Source organism: Talpa occidentalis, unplaced genomic scaffold (assembly GCF_014898055.3).
Source record: "Talpa occidentalis isolate TD23 unplaced genomic scaffold, MPIMG_talOcc4v2.1 talOcc4.16, whole genome shotgun sequence".
Classification (NCBI taxonomy): Eukaryota; Metazoa; Chordata; class Mammalia; order Eulipotyphla; family Talpidae; genus Talpa; species Talpa occidentalis.
This window is the reverse complement of record NW_023601653.1, coordinates 18,046,574-18,069,454: the sequence shown is the minus strand read 5'-3', so window position 1 is coordinate 18,069,454 and position 22,881 is coordinate 18,046,574. Positions and strand designations below refer to the sequence as shown.

The window sequence follows — 22,881 nt, the reverse complement described above, 5'->3', positions numbered from 1 at the left end:
ATGGACTGGAGTCTGGTCTTTGCTGATGACCAGCCCTCGGACAGGAGCAAGTTACATAACTTCAAGGATCGGATCATTCTCCTCACTATTAAATGGAGATAAAACCAGTCACTACTCAACAGGGTTGCCATGGATATTCAATGAATCTTAATCCATCCAATTCAGAACAGTACCTGGCACGTAGTAAGTGCTCAATAAATGTTAGCTCTGCTTATTCAGGTTAGATAGTGAACAGAACTTTCTAAGTGCGAGGTTTGAGAGCCTGCGACTCGGTTGCCATGGGAGATCGGAGAACCTTTTCAAATACGACAGCTCCGGACCGGGCATTGTCCAGAACCAGAGACTTGGCGCCTGCCTTTCTCCCCTACCTCATTTCCCTGACCCGGGGAAGCCCACCCTCTCTCCCAGGGGCGCCGTGGCCCCTCGAGCCTCCAGCTTCGCCACGTCTCCCGCGCGCTTCCCGAGGGCCCCCTCGCGCGCTCCACACCTGTCAGCCGCCCTCGCGGCCTCTCCGCGGCGCGAGCCCGGGGCCTCAGCTGTAACCCCTCAGCGCCCTGAGTGCGTGCTCGGGGTGCTGTGCCCATCTCCCCGCGGCTCTCGTAAACAAAACCCCGGCGCTGGAGCCGCCCCGCGGGCTGCAGGGCGCGGGAGCCCGCTCGGTGCCCAGTTTGCGCGCCCCGGGGCCGGAGGCGAGCCAAGGGGCGCCCGTGGCGGCCGTGGCGACCGCGGCAGGCAGCTGAGCTTTGTTATGAATAGATGAAAGAGGCCACCTACACAGTAACCCAAATTACGAGACCTCCCTCCTCCCCATCTCACCGAATCAAGAAGGGAGGGGAGATGGGCGTGGAGGTGGGGCGGGCGCGCGGGCAGGAGGTGGAGGGCGGAGGAGGAAGAGGAGGGAGAAGGGGCCAGTTGCATCCCACTTTCACAATGGGAAAGTGAAACGCACAAGCGCACCCAACCTCTCCAGCCCTCCCCGCCCAACGCGCTCCCCTCCGCCCCTCCCCGCGAGCGCCAGCCCTGCACAGAGGAACTCTCGGGAGACGGAGGACGAGGAGGAAGCTGCGCCGGAGCGCGCAGGGCTTGCAGCCGCCGCCACCAGCCCCACCGCCGCTGCACAGGCTGCCGGAGCGAGCCCGCCGCGCGCCTCCCTCCGCGCGCTGCCTCCCCGGCGAGCCGCGGGAATGGGGCGGCCGCGGGAGCCCGAGCGCGCGCAGGAGCCTCATCCGCCGCCACCGCCTGCGTCTCGGTCGCCGCGAGCTTGAGAAGCCGCCGTCGCCGCCGTGCGCCCTGCCGGGGGCGGCCCCCCCAGCCCCATGGAGCTCTCCCGGAGGAAGGCACCGCCGCGCCCCGCCGCGCCGCTGCCCCTGCTCGCCTATCTGCTGGCGCTGGCGGCGCCCGGCCGGGGCGCGGGCGAGACCGTGTGGCGCTCGGAGCAAGTCATCGGAGCCATCGCGGCCAGCAAGTGGCACGGCGTCTTCGTGGCGAGCGGCAGCTGCCTGGACCAGCTGGACTACAGCCTGCAGCACAGGCTTTCGCGCCTGTACCGGGACCAAGCGGGCAACTGCACCGAGCCCGTCTCGCTGGCGCCCCCCGCGCGGCCCCGGCCCGGGAGCAGCTTCAGCAAGCTGCTGCTGCCCTACCGCGAGGGGGCGGCCGGCTCCGGGGGGCTGCTGCTCACCGGCTGGACCTTCGACCGGGGCGCCTGTGAGGTGCGCAACCTGAGCAACCTGAGCCAGAAGTCCCTGCGCAACGGGACCGAGGTGGTGTCCTGTCACCCGCAGGGCTCGACGGCCGGCGTGGTGTACTACTTGGACTCCAAGAAACGCTGGTACTTGGCCGTGGCCGCCACCTACGTGCTGCCCGAGCCCGAGACCGCGACCCGGTGCAGCCCCGCGGCGTCCGACTCCGACACGGCCATCGCGCTCAAGGACACGGAGGGGCGCAGCCTGGCCTCCACGGAGCTGAGCACCCTCAAGCTGCGCAAGGGCGCGGGCAGCCTGCACTTCGTGGACGCCTTTCTGTGGAACGGCAGCGTCTATTTCCCCTACTACCCCTACAACTACACGAGCGGCGCCGCCACGGGCTGGCCCAGCATGGCGCGCATCGCGCAGAGCTCCGAGGTGCAGTTCCAGGGCCAGGCAGACCTAGACTGCGGCCACGGCCACCCCGACGGCCGCCGCCTGCTCCTCTCCTCCAGCCTAGTGGAGGCCCTGGGCGTCTGGGCGGGAGTGTTCAGCGCGGCCACCGGGGAGGGCCAGGAGGGGCGCTCCCCGGCCACCACAGCGCTCTGCCTCTTCAGCATGAGCGAGATCCAGGCGCGCGCCAAGAGCTGCAGCTGGGACTTCGAGAGCGGGTCCAACTGCGTAAGTCCTGCCCCCGGGACCCTGCATGGAGCGCTCCTGCCGGGGAGCCGCCGCCCAGGCGGGGCGGGAGGGAGAAGGGTTGGCATTGACAAGGTCCGGGGTTCACACCACCTGACGGCCATTCTCATCCCATCTCGCAGACCTCGGGCTACCCCAAAGCGCCGTCCGCGGTTCCCAAAGGAGGGAGATGGAGAGGCTAAGAGTTAAGCTCAAAACTCTAGTGACTGCCTCCCAGCGCCAGCCTTCTCTGTCCAAATGTGGACGCTGGCTTGGAGCTGAGCCTCGCCACACTTCCCTAACAGCTTCCCCAGGTGTGGGGTCTCAGCAGGCTTGTGGGGTTCACCCTGTTCCTCAACGGTTATCAAATACAGGGCCCTCGGCAGAGAAGCCATCGAACCCTTTAAGGGCTTGCTGCCACACCCCAGCTTTTGTGCCCCCCACCCGCGCCCCGTAACACCTGTGATGTGGTATGAAGAGTTGAGAGCCTGCTCGACCTGGGTCAGTGCTAGTCTGGAAGAGGGGCTCCTGCTTGGTGGAATAGAACCCCCCTCCCTCGTGACCCGCACGAGGGGGCGGGGCTGTGGTCTCTGCTGGGAGGAGAGGCGGAGATGTCTTTGTGGGTAGAAGCCTCATCCTGGAGGGGAGAAAGTGTTGGGGTGCTACAGGCGGGTCCAGATTACTGGACTGGATTGTGGAGCTCAGCGGCCCCACCTTGGCACTGTGCCCCAACCAGGCAAACGACAGAGGTCTCCCCTGGGCTTCCCCGGGGCAGCTCAGCTTGACTCTAGAGAGTGGCATTGCTTTGACTGGAAAATACAGAGGCGGTTAGAAGGTCCAGTGGATGGAGATTGTGGAGCCATTGTGCACTTCTAGGAGGCTGTTTTCCTTCCAAGGCTGCTGGCACGTCAACTCCACATATGGCTCCTGAGAGGGGAGCCTGCTGAGAGCCTCCTTTACAACTGGACAGAAATCAAAGAGCAGATAGGAAGGGCTACAGGTGTTGCCATTGTTTTGGTATAAAATGCGTCAGAGTAAGGGGAGACCATCTCCACTTGGAAAATGTGTTGTGTGGTCCATTTGTGGTATAACCACACAGGGAAACCCTGGCTCTAAGGTATATCAATATGTGTAGAGAGACACTCCCACCGGCACCCGCCCCTTTTCTCTGCAAAGCACACCTTACCAAACATCAGCCCTTTTCAAGGAGAAGAAAAACAGGTCTTTTGCAAGGCCCCTTAGAATGGTCATTTGCTAGCTCCTCCTCGTCTGTTAGTTGTGTGCTGGGACCTGTAACCCCTTCATTCAGTTAATAGTATAATATGTTTAAAAACATAAAGACCCCACATTGCTCCCTAAATGGCTTAGTCTTGCTGTACACATACAATGTAATGTTTAACATCTGTCTTTATTAGATCTTTATAATCCAATAGGTCAAGTTTGGCAAAAATCATCGCCTCTACTTCTCTATTGCAAGACTAGCAAGGACCCCCAAATATTGTTTCATGTCAGGCTTCAGGCACACTTGGTCTCTGGGGTTAATGACAAGAGACTCAGAGGCCCACAGCAGGTAGTAACAGTGGAGGTCCAGGCTTTGCCATCTGACAGCTGTGTGTGTGGGCAGAGCCAAAACCTTTCCCTTGACTGCGTCTCAGCCTATTAGGTCCTGGAGGACTTAGTTTCTTTCCAAACCCAGCAGGCAGCCTGAATGCACTCAGAATCTGTGTTTTGGCTCGATCAGGTGTTCCTGCTTGCACTGGGATGAGAAGGGTGGAAGGAGAAGTCAGAGTGGTCTATCCATCTTCATGGGAGCTTCTGGGAGAGGGTGCCTCAGAAAGCAAGCAAGGGACAGACACCTGCCAAGAATCTGGAATTGGAAAAATAAATAAATAAAGTAGGTCCCTCCACAGCATTTCTTGCTGCTGTTATTTATCAAGAACTCCCAGTGTGCTCAGAGCTCTGTATTCTGAAAGGCAGGGTCTCCTACCCCCTGAGCTTGTCATCAAGTTAAATAATATACTCTGGTTCAAACAAAAGCTTGTCTTGGCTGCACAGGTGGGAGCTTGGAGTTTTGCTTTTTTTTTTTTTTTTTCCCCTCCATTCAAGTAAATTCTTTGCTGCTAGGGTGCATTTAAAAGCCTTAATGGAAATGAATTTCAAGAAGGGCTTGAATGAAAAAAGGTGGTCGTTTTGGTGAAAAAGTTGACAATTTTCTAACCTTTTAAGTACATGGATAAGATACTCAGTCAGCGCGGGTATTTGTTTGCCCACGAGTGTCAGCAATGCTGAGTGCTGGGTGCCACGGACTTTGCCAGGGAAAGGACAATAGCGGGCTACAACCCCATTTAATGGGGTCATGGGATCAGTGTGCTCCCAGTTGTCACTCAGAAGAATGATGTCATTTGCTTGCATCATTTTATTTTCAGGTTTTGAATGTGTGTTGGAAAAGACATGCTGAATTATAGGTTCCTGAAACAGGAGATGGAATTGAAACACTCTAGAGGGAGCCTCAATAGATTTCTACAGCGATTTCTTCAGAGCAGACAGTCATTTTAGCAATAATCCACAGGCAGTGAGGCACAGGGACTAGCTTTGCTTGCTACTGGATGGCTCGCTCTTACTTTGCTTCTTCAATCAACCATGGGTAGCGGAGTGACAGGGGTGACTGGGTTGCATTTTCTTGGTTCTCTCCTTATCTCTGGTCGGCGGATTCTCCTTCCCTTCAGCTTCTCCTGCTAAGGATTAATTTATGAGATGCTTATGCAATGAGAGTGCACTCAGCTGTTTACACACTGGGCCATTACTTTTTCTGCCTCAGCACCAACTTTGAATCCCCTTTCAAGACCACAGCAGGTTAACTTCAGCAGGCAATGCACCGAGGCAGCTGCAGGCCTTCTAATAACCCTAATAAGTATTTGCACAGCACTTCCCCATTTACTCTTTCTCTTGAGCCGCTCATTAAATCCCGTTGAGTGTATGAGGAGAATCCCCATTTACTGGATGAGGAAGCTCAAGGTCAATTAAGCAACTTGCTCAGGGTATCAGAAGCAGCCAGCCCTTCAGTTAACCCTGTGTGTTAGTGTGAACTTCTGTATTTTTTTCTGTTGCATCTCAAACTTTCCCTCAAAAGTTCCCTAATTGAAAGAAGCAACAAACAACCTCCCCTAAGATGTGGGTTTGAGGCTAGTGGTTTCCCCTTGAGTGTGCTTTAAAGCTCCGTGTAATTTTGTTTCTGTATGTTCTGTGTGCTTGATCAATATATGAATGTTTTAAATTATGTTTAAGGCAGTTCATTTAATTTCCCTCCCTGAACTCCTGCTGCTCCCACCCAACCAATGCTGGGGATAGAAGAGTATTTGTACCTAAGCTTTGTTTGGTTGCCATAATTGAGATCTAGGGTTGCTGGTGGTTTAAACATGGCAGCCAATCCCTCTGTACACACTAAGGGTGGTGTGTTTTCTTGTAGTGTTAGCCCAAAGGACTGACTTTTCTAGATCATTCTACCCTTTCTAGGGAAACATACCCCCTTCTTCCATAGCCACATAATTACAAAGCCTGACGTAATTTAACTGCCATGCAGACAACTACAGAATGCTCACAGAAAGTAACACAAGACACTCCTAGCCACCCCGTGTGGAAGTGATGGCCCAGGCCCACCCGCAGTGCGGCCTGTTGACTTCAGAGTCCGCTTCTTTTCTGATCCCACCTTGCTGTTTTCCAATCTTTAGATTTGACACATCACATGTGTCTGATATGCCAGGGTAGATTTTCTTTTTTATGGGGCCACATATGTGGCCATCTGAAGTTGACTCTGGATGGCTGCATGGGCTCAGCTGTTCACGTCTAGACTTTGTTGGCGTTCTTTGCCTTCAGGCTTATAAGCAGCCTCAGACCTGAGGGGCCTCAAGGGACTGTTCCTACTTTTTGTTCTTGAAGGCAAATTAGCTCCAGAGATCTCAGCCCATTAAATCTGGGTTACAGACACTCTTGTCTGATTATTAGCAACCACAATTAAAGTGTACACACCCAGGAGGTCAGAAACCTTGTAATATTTTGTTTTCTTCAAATCCAGATACCTAGCACAGTACCTGCTATATAGTTAGGTCTTAAGGAATATGTGTTGAATGAATAAATGAAGGGTCTTGAAGAATCATGTTGGAATTGCTTTGTGTACTTATCTACAGAACTTCCCTAAGTCCGGCCACCTCCCCTAACCATTGTTTTTGTCTTGAGGTCTGGTGTGTCGGAGCCTCTTTATTCCCTTGCTGGACTCCGTCATTCTCCACTCCTTTGGCTTTTCCACGTTATCCCCATTCATTGGACTAGCTGGGCTTGTGGTCTTGCCATCCTGGGGGTTAATGCTGACCATAGAAACCCAGAATTATTGGAACTTGTATAGTTTAATAATGTCCATGGTCAGTGTCTTAGTGACAAGTGGAAAGTGATTCATAGTTTGTTCTCTGGACCAGCAGCAGCAGCTTTACCTGGGAACTTGCTAGAAATGCACATTCTTAGGCCCCCATCAGATTTACTGAATCAGAAACTCCGGGTGGGAGTGGTACCGGCAATCTCTCCAGGTGATTCTAATACACACTCAGGTTTTAGAACCACTGCTGAAAGGAAGCACAATTTTCCTTGTATTCCACTGAAGCACCTGGCCCTAATTTTTTCCATTGCATTTTGCTTATGGCTATATAAGGTAAACAACTCATTCCACTACCCTTATATTCCTTATTCTCTTCTACTTGCTTAAAGAAATACCTAGAAAAACATATAAAGCCTTGCCATTTTTTAACTTAGTGTTGAGTCTCAAGAATCTAGGGGTCAGAGTTTAATTATCTTTCACTCTTGCATATAGCAGTCTAGTTGCATTTCATTCCAAGATTTAGTGGGGTGGGAGGGTTCTAGAGTCTTCTACTCTTCTGTGTACCTGAACCAATTCTATGAATCAAAATTCTCTCTGAGGGTTACTCTTTACAACATCAATCTTGGTGCCAATTTCTATCTTAGTCAGGCATAGTTGGTTGCATGAAGCAAAGAACTACATAGGCAAGATCAAATAAGGGGATAGGGATTCAAATACGGGGGTGAGTTTAAGGACTGGAAGATGTGGAATTACGTGGAAATCTAGCAATGAGAGCAGTACCATGTGGTGGTTACATGCGTGAACTCGGAAGCCACCGTCACCTGGGACCAAACTTGCCACTTACCATGTGGCCTTGGGCAGATTAATCTTTCCCATTGTCTGCTCATCTCTAAATGGGGCTCCTATTTGCTTCATTGGATCATTGTACAGATGAATGAATTAATACTTATAGGATGGACACTGCTTGACCTATAGTAGGTGTAGGCATGCATTTGTTGTCACCACCATCATGATTAGTAATAGTCATAGGACAGTGCTTCCTGATGTGGAAGGAGCTCTGGACTCAAGGCAGCTTGAAGGAGCTCAGTGGTGGGAAGTGATGGGTGCTTATTCTAAGATTTCATGCTCAACATGACTTAGCATGGCTGCTTCCTTTAATCCTGCTACTAAAAGGCCAGTCTGCTCCCTCAAACATCTGCCCCCCACCAGAATGTGCTTCATCTGCCCTTGAGTCCTTCTCTGCCTCTCAATAGCATCTGACCTTTGGTAATGGCTCCCCACTGGCAACCACTTTCTGTATTATTTTGTTTAGATTATGAGGAAAGAGAGAGAACTGGATCCAACTCATCTTTTTCACACCAAGTTAGAGACCTTCTGCAGGGTAGGGATTTGTTGTCTTTGTGGCACATACTGCCACCTGGCCCAACCAGAAGGAAATCAAGCGTGATAGCTCCTAATAGCAGGATGGAATGGTGGGAGAGGCATACTGTGACCATCACGTTGATGACAATAGCCAGTCCCATCTCTGCGCCCTTCAAGCTTCATGATGACTTCTGCTTTCCCTGACCATCAATGGCACATAACTGATGAAGACTAAGGCCTGATCTGAGAAATCCTAGTCAGCTATGGGGCATTTTGTAGGCATCATCGGTCTTGAACCTGTTCATCCGAGTAGGGACATGGTGTTGTAAGTTGTTGTTTTAATGGAATGTGCTCCTAGTCTTTCTTAGTTTTAATTTTCTATCTTGATGACTGCTGATTTTTATATATCACAAAAGTTAATAAATTGTAACCTTTGTTTCAGTTTCTGTAGTTGGTTTTCATATTGGCTTGGCCATCTACTCAATAGTTATGTGTAGTAACTCTTTGAAGTTATGAAGAGGGTTTGCCCCCAGCAACCCCTGGCCCACCACTCTGCCAATGCTGTCAAGCAGGGATCTGCAGACTTTTTCTGTAAAGGTCAGGTCATCAATATTTTAGGCTTTGCAGACTATATGCAGTCTCTGTTGCTCTTCCTCAGCTCTGCTGCTGTTGTATGAAAGCAGCCATAGACAACAGGGGCAAATTAACCTTTCTCATAGTCTGTTCATGTCTAAATGGGGTTCCTCTTTGCTCCATGCGATCATTGGCTGGAAATGAAGAGGTGAGGTTGTAACAGGGTGGTCCCCAGGAAAGGGGGGTGGAGGGGGGTGTGGAGCTGAGCAGGGAGAGGAGAAGCTGCAGAGGAGACTGAGGAAGGAAGCAGGATGGAGCCAGAAGGAGACCTGGAGGAGGCACTTGGAGCCTAGAGACACATGAAGAAACTGCGCTTGCCTTTTGGTCGTGGACTGGGTGACACAGATGTGGGTGAGACCCGAGGGGAGTTGACAATGGCAGCTTTTATCTTGATGTTAATTTTGCTCTTTTCCTTCCGGGCTTGTCTGGTTGTTTCTGACCCTTTGCTGTGGGTCCCCACTGGAAGATGCTTTAGACTTGTGGCAGGCTTTGGGGCCTTGCTCTGGGCCATTCCCATATGGATGGACTTTTACCCACGAGGGGACGGGTAACTTTGGGTGCTTGATTTAGAAACTAGATTCTTTGCCTTTCCTGTATTGTTTTCTAGTTGTATTAAAGTTCCTTCCCATTAAAGTCTCCTATGTTTTGTGTTGATGCGGCGGATGGCAGAACCCATTTAGAATAGGCAGGTTTGCGGGGTTTGGGCTGCCCCTCTCCCTGCCCTGTAACAAGGTGATGCTCCAGTAAAACTTCATGGACATGAATGAAGTCTGAATGTCATAATTTTATGAAATCCTCTTATTTTGATTTTTTTCAACGATTTTAAAATATAAAAACTGTTCTTAGCTTGTGGGCCATTAATAAAAACAGGACATGGGCCACATTTGGCCCAAAAAGTGGTAGTTTGCCGAACCCCTGCTATTCTGGACAGAGTGAGTAAAACAAACTTTCATAACTTAGTGAGACAGAAGTTGTAAGAAAGATTTAGCAAAAAGATGCTGTGGAATCCCTAAGAAGGAGCCTCAGACTCAGCCTGGGAGGATCAGGAGGCTCCAGAGGTGATGCTGGCGCTGTGTCTTGAAGCTAAGTGGCGAAGGCAAAGGAAGGGGGTTCTAGAGAGGGAACAGCTTGTGCCCGCGGGAAGTTAAATAAGCTGTGAACTGCAGGTAGCTCACCGTGGCTGGGGAGTGGCCAGGTCCAGATGGCAAAGGGCTTAATGAGGCAGGCAGAGGAGGCTGTCATGATGGTCAGTCATTGTCAGATTTTTCAAACCTGGCCTTTAAAATAAATCTTAACTAGAAGCTCATTATGAGAAAAGGATTAGAGTCATTATTGACCTGCTGCTCTGGGTGAGACCATTGCCAAATGCTGGGACAGAGGGTGAAGCAGGGGTTAACCCTACAACATGCCCTGCCCCCACCCAACCACCCTGAGGAATCTCAAAGGGACTTCTAAGACCCTGCTGAGCAGGGTGTGAAAACAGTGGCTGGCTGTGACTGGTGACTGTTGGGGAACAGCAGCAGAGTTGTAAGCAGACATCTGATTGTATTCTAGAAAGATCTCTCAGAAGATAAAGGCAAGACTGGAGGCAACCCAACTGATTAAAAAGGCCATCATTAATTCAAACATCATTTCTTGCATTCCTATCATGAGCCAAGTACTTTGCGAGAGTGTTATATGGTAAACAGTAGACAATAAATGTGTAGTAAATAAGGCCAAGTGTTCTATGCACTTTTTTCAACAGTATAAACTCATTTAATCCTCACCACAACCTTAGGAGGTGGGTAATATTGTTACTTATGCTTTAGAGATAAGGAAACTGAGGCACAGGCTGAGATTGGGGCTTGAAGGAACTAAACAGATGTTATCATTGAAGCGCTTTAATTGGGGTCTTGGGAAGGATTGTCTTGGAGTTGACACCAGGAAGATGAGAAAGGCTAGCAGGGGATCTCTCCATAGAGAATGGGGAAGCCAACAACCCCAGAAAGGAGCTAGTGGGGTTGAGTTCAGGGAAGTGGTGAGGTGAGGTATGTGAGAGGGGGAGGCAGACGGAAGCAGTGGTGGGGCCCTTTGGGCCTTGAAGGCAGTGAGAGGGAGAATATATTTTATTCTCAAAGCATAGAAGGGCTTGTGAAGGGAGGTGAACTGATTGGATTTGAAATTCCTAAATAATGGCTGCCCTGTGGGGAATGGATGCAAGATTGGTCCCAGCGGAAGCAGGGAAACCCACAGGAGGCTCTTGAAGTGGTCCAGGCAAGAAACAACGCTGCCTTGGCCTGGAGGGGTAGTGACACAGTGTGGAGGGAAGCAGATGGATTCTGTTGATTGCAATCAGTCAGTCAATGGAGGACTGCTGAAGACTTGATCTGGTGGCAGTGAGGGAGGAAAGACTAAACGAAATCGCTTTTTTAAGATGTAGAATTGAGAGATGTTAGTGACCAGCTAGAGGACGAATTTCATTTTTGTTATTTTAGATGCCTTCGGGACACTAGGGAAGAACCACTGAGCAGGCAGTTGGCAATGAAGTTAGGAATTAGGGCTGCGCTCTGGAAGCCCCTCTGGAGTGCCTGCCATATGCCAGGCTCGGTGTTGGGCTCAGCACCGCACTGCTTGTGTTACAGAGCAGCCCCGATATAAAACAGGTTGCCTGGCTGTGGGTCCTCACCCGCGTACTTAGAAGGGACTTATTAATAATCCACTATAGGCACACACAAAAGGTTAATAAAAGATTTATTTACAAGGGAAAGGGAAATGAGGAAATATACAACTCAGGGAGAAAACAGGGAAATAAAGTCTTTAATGTGTCCTACCCGTTCCGCTGACCTGGAAACCCAATGGCACTCCAAGAGCTGGCTGAGCGCTGCGAGCTGGCGGAGAGCCAAAAAGGGGCACCCCCCCCCGCCCCAAAAGCCCACATGTCTGGTTTTATACCAAACCTGGCTGCTTAACCCCACCCTCAGGTTCCAGCCACCTTCCCTTTGGTGGTGATGGGATTTGTCTTTCCCAATGTCCTGATGGCTTTGGTCTGGAGTGGGGGTGGAGTCTACAAAGCCTGCATGGAATTAGCTTTAGGACATCCTTTTCCCACTAACACTTGGGCTGAAAGAGCTTTGAGGGAAGTGGCCAGTCTGTCTTGTGTTTGTGAAGCGTGGTGACCTGAGATAAGCAGCCTGAGGAACTTAGTAACAACCTTTTGCTCAGTTCCTGGTATGCAACTTAGTTCCTGGTATGAATCTTGCTTCATGTTAGACCATGTATCGCCATGAGGTAGAATAGGCCGAGGTGGGGTCCCATGACTGCTGACCCTTAACTCCTTGGTATGCAGCTATATCCCTACCTCTTGGTATGTAGCCACATCATATCTGACCATGTACAGCTGCCAATGCAAACCCACCCGGAACCTTGCAGAAACTCAATGTATTTATGGCCCCCTGACTTCCTAGAGACGGGTCTCAGCCTAGGGACGAGAATCCGCTGAGTCAGCACCGGTGCATTAAACCCGCTTCTTGTTAGCCCTGGTGTCTAAGTTTCCTTTGTGCCATATAACATTTCTTCCCCAGACTGCAACAAGGTGATCTTGAGTGGGGTCTCAGTACATGTTCATCCTGAGCTGGAAAGCTGCTCTCCAGCTCATGGAGAAGGCAGTGATTATACACCAACAGATGAGAGCCTCCAAGAGGGTCCCCAGAGCTGTGTTTATAGGAATGACAGCAAGGTAGCCATGAGATAAGGGGGTTTCCCTGTGACCCCTTACCAGGGAGGCCAGATTCTTGGTGGTTCCACCACATACCCCAACCTGGTGTTGGGAGAATCCACTTGAGAAACAGGTTATCCAACACACTAGCTCTTCTAACACACCAGGGACCAATCTAAAAAATTAGATTCCAGGGTCTAATCCTTAATTTCCTGAGGCACCAGGAGGGGGTTGGGAACCCAGTAAGCCAGCAGTGGTGGGTGTCTTGAGTATCAGCTTCCTGTGCACAGCACTACCTCTGCCCCTGCCAGGAGTGCCTCATCCCATGGAGCCCGTGTGCGGTGGAGCCTGTAGGTGCCTTCTCAGAATAATGGTTTTTAAATGCATAAAATAAAAACAAAGAACTGCAAAATGAAACCATCTATGTTGATAGAAAGATATAACAAAATTGTTTTTTTTTTTCAATTTGAGTTATAGTAATATATCTTAAAAATATTAAATCACAAGATCTAGCAGCAGAAAGTACTGTAATTTCAAAGTAGAGATGAGCATAAATGATATTTTGAAGTATCTGCACAACTATAAATGATATGAAAATATCTGATTTCTTTGGGTGATAAAGTCACAGGTTCAGTTAATGCCACTGTGGCCTGCATTCATAATGGAAGGAAATGCTAAACTTCAGTTTGAATTGACTAAAGATTTTTTCTCATCCAATTTCATGGATTCTCTGAATTCTGTGAACTGTGGATGTCAGCGCACTCCTACTCCAACTATGTCAGTTACCAAGTATGTTGCAGAGACCAATGACATGCAATGCAAAGTGTAGCACTTTCTTTCGAGACTCATTTAATTAGTTTCTTTTAACAATAGGGGATTTATTCCCATCTGTAGTTTCTAGATCCGTTACTTAGCTAAGAGTGCATGGCCAGTGTGGATGTAGATGGGTAGATGGAGAAGCCTCCAAGAGGTTGAATGAATGGCTCATGGCTCATTAGTGATAGAACTTGAACCCATGTTTGGCTACATCTCTTGTTCTTTCTTCTCTCCCATACTACCATTATGTGGTTTTTATTTTAAAGTGTTAATCCAATGCTGCAAGTGCATGTTCATAAAGTATGCTATTTTAATCATGGCAAAGAACAATCCTATTAGTCTTTGCTTTGTTTAGAGAACACCTACAGCTCTGTGTTCACTTTTCTTAAATACACGGCATCTGTGTAGCGTCTACGGACTGAGAGGCAAGAGACCCAGAAAGTGTCTCTTACAAGCTGTCAGTGAACTGAGGCTGTGAAATTTAGAGAAGGCCAAGATACAAGGTAGTAAGAAGGATGGGAGTAGGTTAATATTGCTTCCCAAAGCAAAAACCAAGGCCCAGTGTTTACAAGTGGCAAATTTTGGCTCAGTTGCAGAACTCTACAATTATTAGATCTGCTTAACAGTGTTCCAGGATTGCCTTGTATGGTATTGACTGAAAGAATTCAGACATTGATCCATGTATTTTTTTTCATCCATTCATTAAATGTTTCTAGACAACCAGTATGTCAGAGGCTGAGGTGTGCTGCATTCAAGGTATAGCGTAAGATAAACTATCGTAGAGCTTGGAGTCCTACTGTGAGACAGACAATAAATAAAATTGTTGAAGTAATTAGATATTTTGAAGGAAACAAGTGAAGTGCTATGATTCAGAATAACAGCCCTGATAGGGATGAGAAGATGTATAGTGAGGTAGCCATGAGGAGATAACAATGAACTTGAAACCTGAAAGGTTTCGAGAGAGTAGAAAGTGGGGAGCTGGGACAAGAACATTCGCAGAGACCCTGAGTCAGAAAGATGGTAACTTGTTACAGAACGTAAAAGCACGCCACCGTGGGAACCACGCAGGGTGAAGGATTGGCAAGGACCAGCTCAGATAGGCGCTGAGAAATTGGTATTTGATTTTGTGGGATTTTTGGCAGAAACCATTGAAGGATTTTAGGCAGGGGAGTAACAAGACGTCTTTTATGTCTTACAGGTTCATTGACTACCAGGCGGAGAATAGATTGTGGGTTGAAAGGGAAAGAACAGAAGACTTGCCATAGATGAGGAGTGAGATGATAGTGTGTGGACAGAAGATAGACTTGAAATTGTTGAGAAATTCAGCTGAGATTTTCATGCAGGTGTAGAGAGGGATGGGAAGAGAGGAGTTGAGGGTGATTGGTGATGCTGTTCGCCATGATGAAGGTGACTATGTGAGAACAGGGTTGGAGGGAAGAAATGTCTAATTAACCATTTTCCAGCAACTCTGAAACCTGGTGATAGATTGCAGTGGTTCTCAAAAGGGGAGATACCATAATTTAAAGCGTATTTTTAAAATGAGGGGGTGGACCTACCCGGTGGCACAGTGGGTTGAGCACAGCACTGTGAAGCTGTCCACAGCCTCTGCAGCGCGGGTTCGATCCTGGCTGGCGAGAATCCCACATGGCCATGGTGTGACAGACCTCTCCTGTGGCGCCCGCTGCTCCCCTCAGCAGTGTATTTCGGTCCTTCTGCCTGTTCTGCTCCCTGCTCTGTCTCTGGTGAATTCTCTCACCCTCCCGCGCCTCTGGCCTGTACCCCAGTGCTTGTATAAACCAATAAATCTCAAAAAAATAAAAATAAAATGAGGGGGTGGGGAAGGAACTTGTAGAGTAGTAAGAATGACATGAGGGTACTAGCATTTTGTGCACAGGAGTCAGGAATACTAAAAGCCCTGCCACACCCAGGACAGCCCCCATAATGAAGAAATATCCCACCCGGAATGCCAGTACCTTCCTTGTGGAAAACAATGGTGGGGTGAGTCTCTTTCAACTCCAAGAATTTAGGAAAATGCATTTTTCATATTATCAGCCATTCAGCCCTTTTTGTGAATTATTTGAGTCAGGTTGTCGTTTCGTAAGTAATTTCATAATTGAAATTAGTCATAGAGTGGGGGTGGAGATTTAGATGGAGGAAGGGATATAAAGCAGGAAGAAGAAAATAATCTTTTATTATTGAGTTAACATTGGTTCACAGCACTGTATGTGATTCAGGAGAGAAGGGTCAGACCTCCTCAGTGTACTTTTCCACACCACACCTGCCACCAGAGCACCTGTATCCCTCTACCATATACCACTGGGCCCCTGTCCTCAGTTCTGCAGCCATATTTCCAGGCTTTGTTTTTAGTTTAGTTTTGGTCATTGTTTTGTTTCTCTATATTCCACTATGACTGAAACATTCAGGTATTTGTCTGCCTCTGACTTATTTCACTAAGCATAATCCCATCCAGTTCTATCCAAGTTGCTGCAAATGGCAAGACCACATCTTTTTTGTAGCTGAGTAGTATTCCATACACACACACACACACACACCCACATCTACTTAATCCACTGCTCTGTCATTGGCACTTGGGTTGTTTCCATAGTTTGGCTATTGTAGATCGTGCTGCAATGAACAGAGGGGTGCATACATACCAGGAAGGACAAATCTTGGAGAGCGTTACTTTAGCAACAGATACAGCTGGAGGACACTAGGGCTCTTGGAGGGAGAAGATGGAAGAGCAGGTGGAATTATGTGAAATACAAACTTCACCACTCTGTACATTTCCCTAGGTCACGGCTGCACACAGCCCAACCCCTGCTTGCTGTACAGGCTGCCTGGCTGTGTCCCTCAATGTTTTCTCCATTCATCCTTACACTTTGAACTTTTCCCTTTGATCATTTGAGTCCCTCACGTAAATTCTTCCTTCAGATAATTATAGAGAGACCATAAATTTAGCCAGAACCCAATCAATGCTGCCTACTCCAGAAGAGTAAAGAAAAGTTGCAGAAGCCTTAATGGCTAATAGAATCCCTAATGTGAGTGAATATTGTTCTTTCCATCACTCTTGATAAAGCTAGTCCTTTAATTATTTTCCACACATGGGATTTTATCTGGGCCTCACAGCAGCACTAATAGGCCAGGCTTGGGTGTGATTGTGTCCACTTTAGAGATGCCATCACTGAAGTTCATGGACGTCTGCACAATCAAGCAGCCTGGAAAGGAAAGGCCAGCACTTGGGCATAGAGCCCATAACTACTAGTAGTCCATGGGTGGGTGATAGGAAATGATCAAGAAACTGCTTCAAAGTAAGTGAATGTTAAAGAAGCTCATGCTCATGAGGTGTTTCATCAATGAGGAAGAAGTTGATAGGCACCTGGTTTGAATTTTCCATGAGGTAAAGCCAAAATAAGGGAGTGCTTTTAGTATATTGAGGGTAAAAGACTGGACTCTTGCAGGGTGCCCATACTGTGGTCCCACTTTTGCACACAGTTCACCCAGCTGTTGCCATAACAGCTGTAGTGTCACTGCGATCAACAGGGTGACCTTTATGGTAGGCCCAGCCTTTACACAGAGGGGTTGTTGAGAGTTTCTGAGCTCGACAGGGTACTGCTTTTTTTTAATTTTTATTTTTTTAAAGATTTATTTATTTATACCAGCACTGGGTATAGTCAGAAGCGTGGGAGAGTGAGAGAATTCACCAGAGCAGGGAACAGAACAGGCAGACTGACAAAGTACACTGCTGAGGGGAGCAGCGGGCATGGCAGGAGAGGTCTGTGCGCCATGTAGGACCCTTGCCGGTGGCCGGGGATCAAACCAGCGCTGCAGAGGCTGCGGGCAGCTTCACAACCCAGCGCTCAACCGCTGTGCCACCAGAGGAGACCCCACAGGGTACTATTCACACCCTAGAATATATGACTGGCACCCCCCCTGGAATTGTGTAGCAGGTATTTGTTGTCTGTGAAAGATAGTATGAAGGACCTACTTTGAGGTCAAGCTGTTTCCCTCCTGAGGCCCAGGACTGTTGTCCCACGCATACTCACACACAGCCACATGCAGGCACAGGCGTGCACACCCCCACTCACCCCTTCTCAGAAGACTTGCTTCCACTTTGGTATGTCAGGCCCAAGGCTCTCTTATTTTGAGCCCAAACATCTTTTGAGACAAGGTAGCTTTTTTCCTCAAACTGAAAAAACTTTCCCTCTGAGAGCGGGCTGAAGTGTAGGCGTGACGTTATGGTTAGACATGGCAGGCAGGAGAAGCAGGATGACAAGTCTGAGGGGGAACCAAGAAAGCCCAAAGGGGAGACAAGGTTTAGAGCTAAATCAAGATTGGATTTTGTCATGAAAGGCAGAACTGGCAAAAGCATCATTACAAGGCATTAACCTTGTTACACACAGACGAACAAGCAGAAGCTGGGATTCAGAAATAAATTACACATAATAAAGTAGACAGAATAGGCTGAGAGCAACATTAGCGATTATGCCCTAAGGGGAGAGAAGGGCAAGACAGAAAATAGACCCCAAAAAAGAGTGAGAATAATCTCTGGACCCAGGGGGCCAACTGCACTATTTCCCCCCTTTTTCTGCACGGCTCCCTAGGTATTTACTTCACTTTTGTGAGGCGCTTTCTCTGGAGCCTGTCTTTCTTTTGTTTTCATTTGCTGAAATGAGCTGAAGAAAGCCATTCAGAGGGCTCTTTTTTTCCATTCACAGGGACCTGTCCATTTATGTGTGTTTCCAGCACAAAAGAATCCATTTCCATTCAGCCAGAGCAGCCCTTGGAGTTTATGTGAGGCCCAAACCCACTCTTTCCCATTTTCTTCCAGGCTCACCGCCATAATTGGCTACAAAATCCTGACTCTGGCTAGGGTCCTCCAGGGTGAGAGGAACAAGCGCTCATCAGCTTCTGTTCCTCAGAGCCAAGGAACAGCCAGAGTCTGTGCCATGTCCTGACACACTGATTTGTTTTTGATTACAAGTAACAGAAATCTGAATCAACAGAGGTGAGATCTATTGTTAATTTAAACATTTAAAGGTTGAAGTTGGCGTTCAGTGGTATCCTCAAGAACCTAAGGTGTTTCCTCATTTCCTTGCACCAATCTTAGCCTGTTGATTTCATCTTCCATCTTCAATCTCATGCAAGGAAAATGGCTGCCAGCTCTCTGCATGTAATGGCCTCACACAATTGATTTCCAAGGAAATCCTCGTATCAAGGAGGAAGCATTCCCAGAAAGCCCTCTAGTGGACTTCTTGCGTGTCATTGGCCAGATCTGTATGACATGGCCACCCTTGGCTTTAAGGAGTAGAAAAGCAAGTATCTGGCAATGGAGGGTGGGATTACGATGTGGCTTGGGCCAATCGTGGTTTGCCTAGGCTTGGATTTATTGCTGCCTCAGCAAAATCAGGGATCTGTGGCAAAGGAGGTAGGACTAACTGCCATGTGTGTATCAGCCACTGTTTGTGCTTTTAAATAAGGTAATGATAGCAAATATGGATTACATGTTACTATATGCCAGGCACCGTTCCATGCTTTCCTGAGGCTTGTGTACTAACTCATAACAAGTCTATGGCTCCAGTGCTGCTCTCATCACTTCCACTGTGTAGAGGAGGGAACTGAGTTACAGAGAGGTTAAATAGTGAGCACAAACTTACTTAGCTGGAAAGTGACAAAGCAAGGATTCAAAACCAGAAGGTCTGGCTCACTGTACTACCCGTATTATATAAGATGATAAAATACTCCCAGTATCACACAGTAAGTACATGTTACTGATGACGATAATACCAACTCTTACCAACATATTAACATTTTCATAACCACCCTACCAATCAGACATCATTAACTTCATGGATAGCTGAGAAAGCCAGATCCCCAATAGGGCAAATAAATAGCCCGTTCACCCAGTGGGTGAGAACCAAGCTTGAATGCAACTTGAAGCTCCCTGATCCATAGTCCCAGGCAGTTTGTTCTATGCCACCAGCTCTTATGTTTGGGAACGTTGATTTAATGACTGAGCATCTTACCTATGCTGTTAATCCAAGACTTCACTTGGAAAATTACACTTATCGAAGTGGTCAGAAGTCGAGGAAGGACACTTGAAAGGGTGAGGCATATTTGGAAGTAGTCTTCTTTTGTTCCCTTTCAGCTTTTAAGCCATCTATGTTATTTTGGATCCAGTCTTTTGCAAACAGAATCTCTCTCTTTTCCAACCCCAGCAAAGTCTATCTGTGATGTCCTGATTCTCAGCCAATAAGAATAACTACCATTAGTAAGCACGTGCTGTATACCAGACTTGAGAGTACTTGGTCCTTTTTGATGGATAGTCAACAATCCGTGGAATTATTCTTTGTGTCCTGGGATGAGGGAGAATTAATCCTCCAGTCAAAGACAGCAGTACTAGAACGTTCCATGGCCAGACAGAGATGACACCCAGTTCTCTGACTTAACCTCGCTGAGATGCTCAAATTTAATAAAAGTAGTAAGACTGCTTGGCTGATCTTAAGTTGAACAATTCTGGTTTTATTTTAAAGGAAGATGTGTGGTGTGGTTTGGTGACTTTTATTTTTTTTTTTTAAATCTAAAGGTCAGTTGATTTTTCTTTTTCTGCTCACAGTCATGAGGTACCCTTATCTAAACAGTGATCTATTGTTCTGATTCTTAGACCCACAGATTTTTTTTTAACTTCAATTTTAACAGGAGTTTCTCATCTCCCTAACTTCAGAAAAAGTATCTTTTTTTAATATAATAATAAATTTTATTTTTATATTCCCCATACAATTTCAACCCCCCCATTCTGACCCCAATCCCTCCCCTCCCACCCCCCACCCCCCAAAAAGTGTCTCTGGTTCATAGTTTTTTGTTGATTTTGATTTTCACTTTCTTATAGTTATTCATTTTCCTGGTCCCTTATTTAAGTTTCTAGATTCCTGCTATGAGTGAGACCATCCGGTATTTTTCTTTTTCTTTCTGGCTTATTTCGCTGAGCATGATCCCTTCCAGCGCCATCCATGTTGCTGCAAATTGCATGTGTTTATCTTTTTTGAATGCTGAGTAATATTCCATGGTGTATATGTACCACATCTTCTTGATCCAGTCATCTATTTTTGGGCATTTGGGCTGTTTCCAAAGCTTAGCTATTGTAAACAGTGCTGCTATAAACATAGGGGTGCAGGTGCTCTTTGGAACTGATGTTTCTGTGTCCTTTGGGTAAATACCTAGGAGTGGAATTGCTGGATCATATGGAAGCTCTATGTTTAGTAGGTCCAGAAATCTCCACACAGCTCTCCATAGTGGTTGGACCAGTCTGCACTCCCACCAACAGTGCAGAAGAGCAGAAAAAGTATCTTTTAACAGGAAAAAAGAATTGTAATAGCCTTTGGAAAAATCTTCAACTTAATTCACTCTGGAATATCTTCTGCAAATAAGTCACTTTCTCTTAGGTTGTGACATCTTTTTCTTGAAAAGTGATCATGGTGTGAGAGAAATCCTTGCTAACTAATCTTTTCCTCGCAAAGACATATAGACGGCCCTTTGAAGGCTTCAGAAATCAATTTAGCCCACGAATCCATTTAGTTTAGATGTTAATGAAACTTGGTGGGTTTAAAAATAATGAATATTTAATAAGACAAATTGAAAGACATAAACACTGTCGGCATTAGGCAATAATATAATGAAGTTAATAAGTCTTAGCCTCCCCCTCACCAGCCGCCTCTTCCCCAAACAGGACGGGGATTTGAGGAGTTGCAGTGATGCCCTCTGAAGTTTGCCCGCGCTCTCATTGGGCTCAGACTTAAATGTGCCTTTGAAAACCTTCGTGCAGTTGGGAACTGAGCGCTGGCAGATGAAGTATGCTATCACACTGTGTTCAGTAGCTGCAGACGGCAACCGCTCTTTCTAGCTCCCTATCTGCCAGAGATTTGTGTAACAAACTCAGCTTCCTGTCGTTGAAGGCAGGAAGCTGCATGAAGCACTTCATGCCTTTAAACAAGAAAGAAAAGGACATTTTGGTGGACACTCTGTCTGCTCTGGTTTGAAAGAGGGGCTTTATTTAATGATCAGGAGCGAGCATGTGATTATGTGTCCTGAAAGCCTCAGACCATTTAAACGCCTTTGAGTTGGGAGTTACGCTTTTCCTTCAGCACCAGGTCTGGCTCTCGTGCTTGCTTCCTCTTTAGCCCTATGGCTATGTCTCGCCTCCTGTCCAGGTCTGGATCATCCCCTCCAGCCCTCTGGGCGGATTACCCTGTCTTTGGGCTTTTACATCGCCGGCCCCCTTCTTGGACATCCATAATCCCGCCTCTCTGCCCTCATACCCAATAGGACGGTCTGTCTCCCATCTTGGGAGATGGCTTGTTTAACCTCACGCAAGCCAATTCCTAGCTAAAATACTTTGCAGCAGGATCTTGCAAAGAGCCAACTCTAAGATTGTCTCCCTCCCAATTCAGCAGTGGGCTCTTTCTTGGCAATGAAGTAGAACTCTCATATATCAGCTGGGGGAGTGTTAAGTGGATGGCTTGCTCACTGCTGGCAATCAATACACGTTAATACATAGTAAACAGATGGCTTTCCATGAGTTGGGCAAATGTGGTGATTTTGCAGATAAAAGGGACAAAGGTTGCTTCTGGGGATCTTCTATAAGGAAATGCGTTTGGGGCAAGAGGAGTGGGCATGAGTGACATGTTAAGAGAATTAAAGTTAAAAATTATCTTTTTTTAAAAATGTGCATTTGTGTACTTGTTTAGGAAAATGGGGCTCGACCTGAAAAAGTCAAACCAATCGCATCATCTACTGTGATCCACTCCGACCTGACGTCTGTTTACGGCACCGTGGTCATGAACAAGACCGTTTTGTTCCTGGGGACTGGAGGTGGACAGTTACTTAAGGTTGGTTCCCTGTGCTTTCCTCAGTGCTGACTTTAATAGTGATCCATTTTGTGCCTTTCTTTTTTTTTTCTGTTTCTGATTACACACAAGATCATACCACTCCTCAAAGATACCCTGAAATGACTTTAGAGAAATTTCTGGAATCTATATGTAATAACCTCCCCTAGCTTATAATGAAGCACCAGCCACCTTGTTTCCCAAGAGCCTGCCAAGTTATTTTCCCCTCCTTACTCATATGCTGCCAGGCTGAGGTACATGGGGTCTACCCCATCCCTGACTCACCTTCCTAAGACATTTAACCTTTCAGCTCTATCTCCTTTACAATGGAAATGTACAAAAGCACCTGATTTCTCACAACTTCAAAGAGATGAGAGATTACAGGCCTTGAAAAGATGAAAAAACAGGTGTTCCTTCCTTCCAGCCCACTTGCCACCCACAGAGGGGGTTTGTTTTCTGCCCTTTGTACCCACACACACCACAGAGAGGTTAGCAATCTGAAATCCTTTGCGATTCTCCTTGACTTTTATCCTCGAGGACTATTTTTTTCCCCATTGTATGGATACACCCTAGTCAATTTGAGATTTCTTTCTATTCACTTGGAGGGCTGGTGGGGAGGAGGAGAAAATAAAAATCAGAGTTTTCTAGTGGCTTGCTACAATGATACAGTGGTTATCTTATCAATTGCATCAGCAAGAATTTAGTGAGTACCTCCTGTGACCTCCACCTACATTCCTGATTAGGAACTGTACTTTTTCTGTCCCGGTA

The 22,881-nt window shown here is 47.5% G+C and overlaps 1 protein-coding gene across 2 annotated transcripts in view; it reads left to right on the top strand.

The window, feature by feature from the left end:
- Positions 1-1,299: 1,299 nt before the first annotated feature.
- PLXNC1 (plexin C1) overlaps positions 1,300-22,881 on the top strand; it is a 142,200-nt gene continuing 120,618 nt past the window's right edge. For both annotated transcript variants that reach the window (XM_054696129.1, XM_037513862.2), the window contains exons 1-2: positions 1,300-2,366; positions 21,976-22,116. In XM_054696129.1, coding sequence (XP_054552104.1) covers positions 1,317-2,366; positions 21,976-22,116 — 1,191 coding nt within the window. In that variant the 5' untranslated portion in view covers positions 1,300-1,316. The remainder of the gene's footprint in view (positions 2,367-21,975; positions 22,117-22,881) is intronic.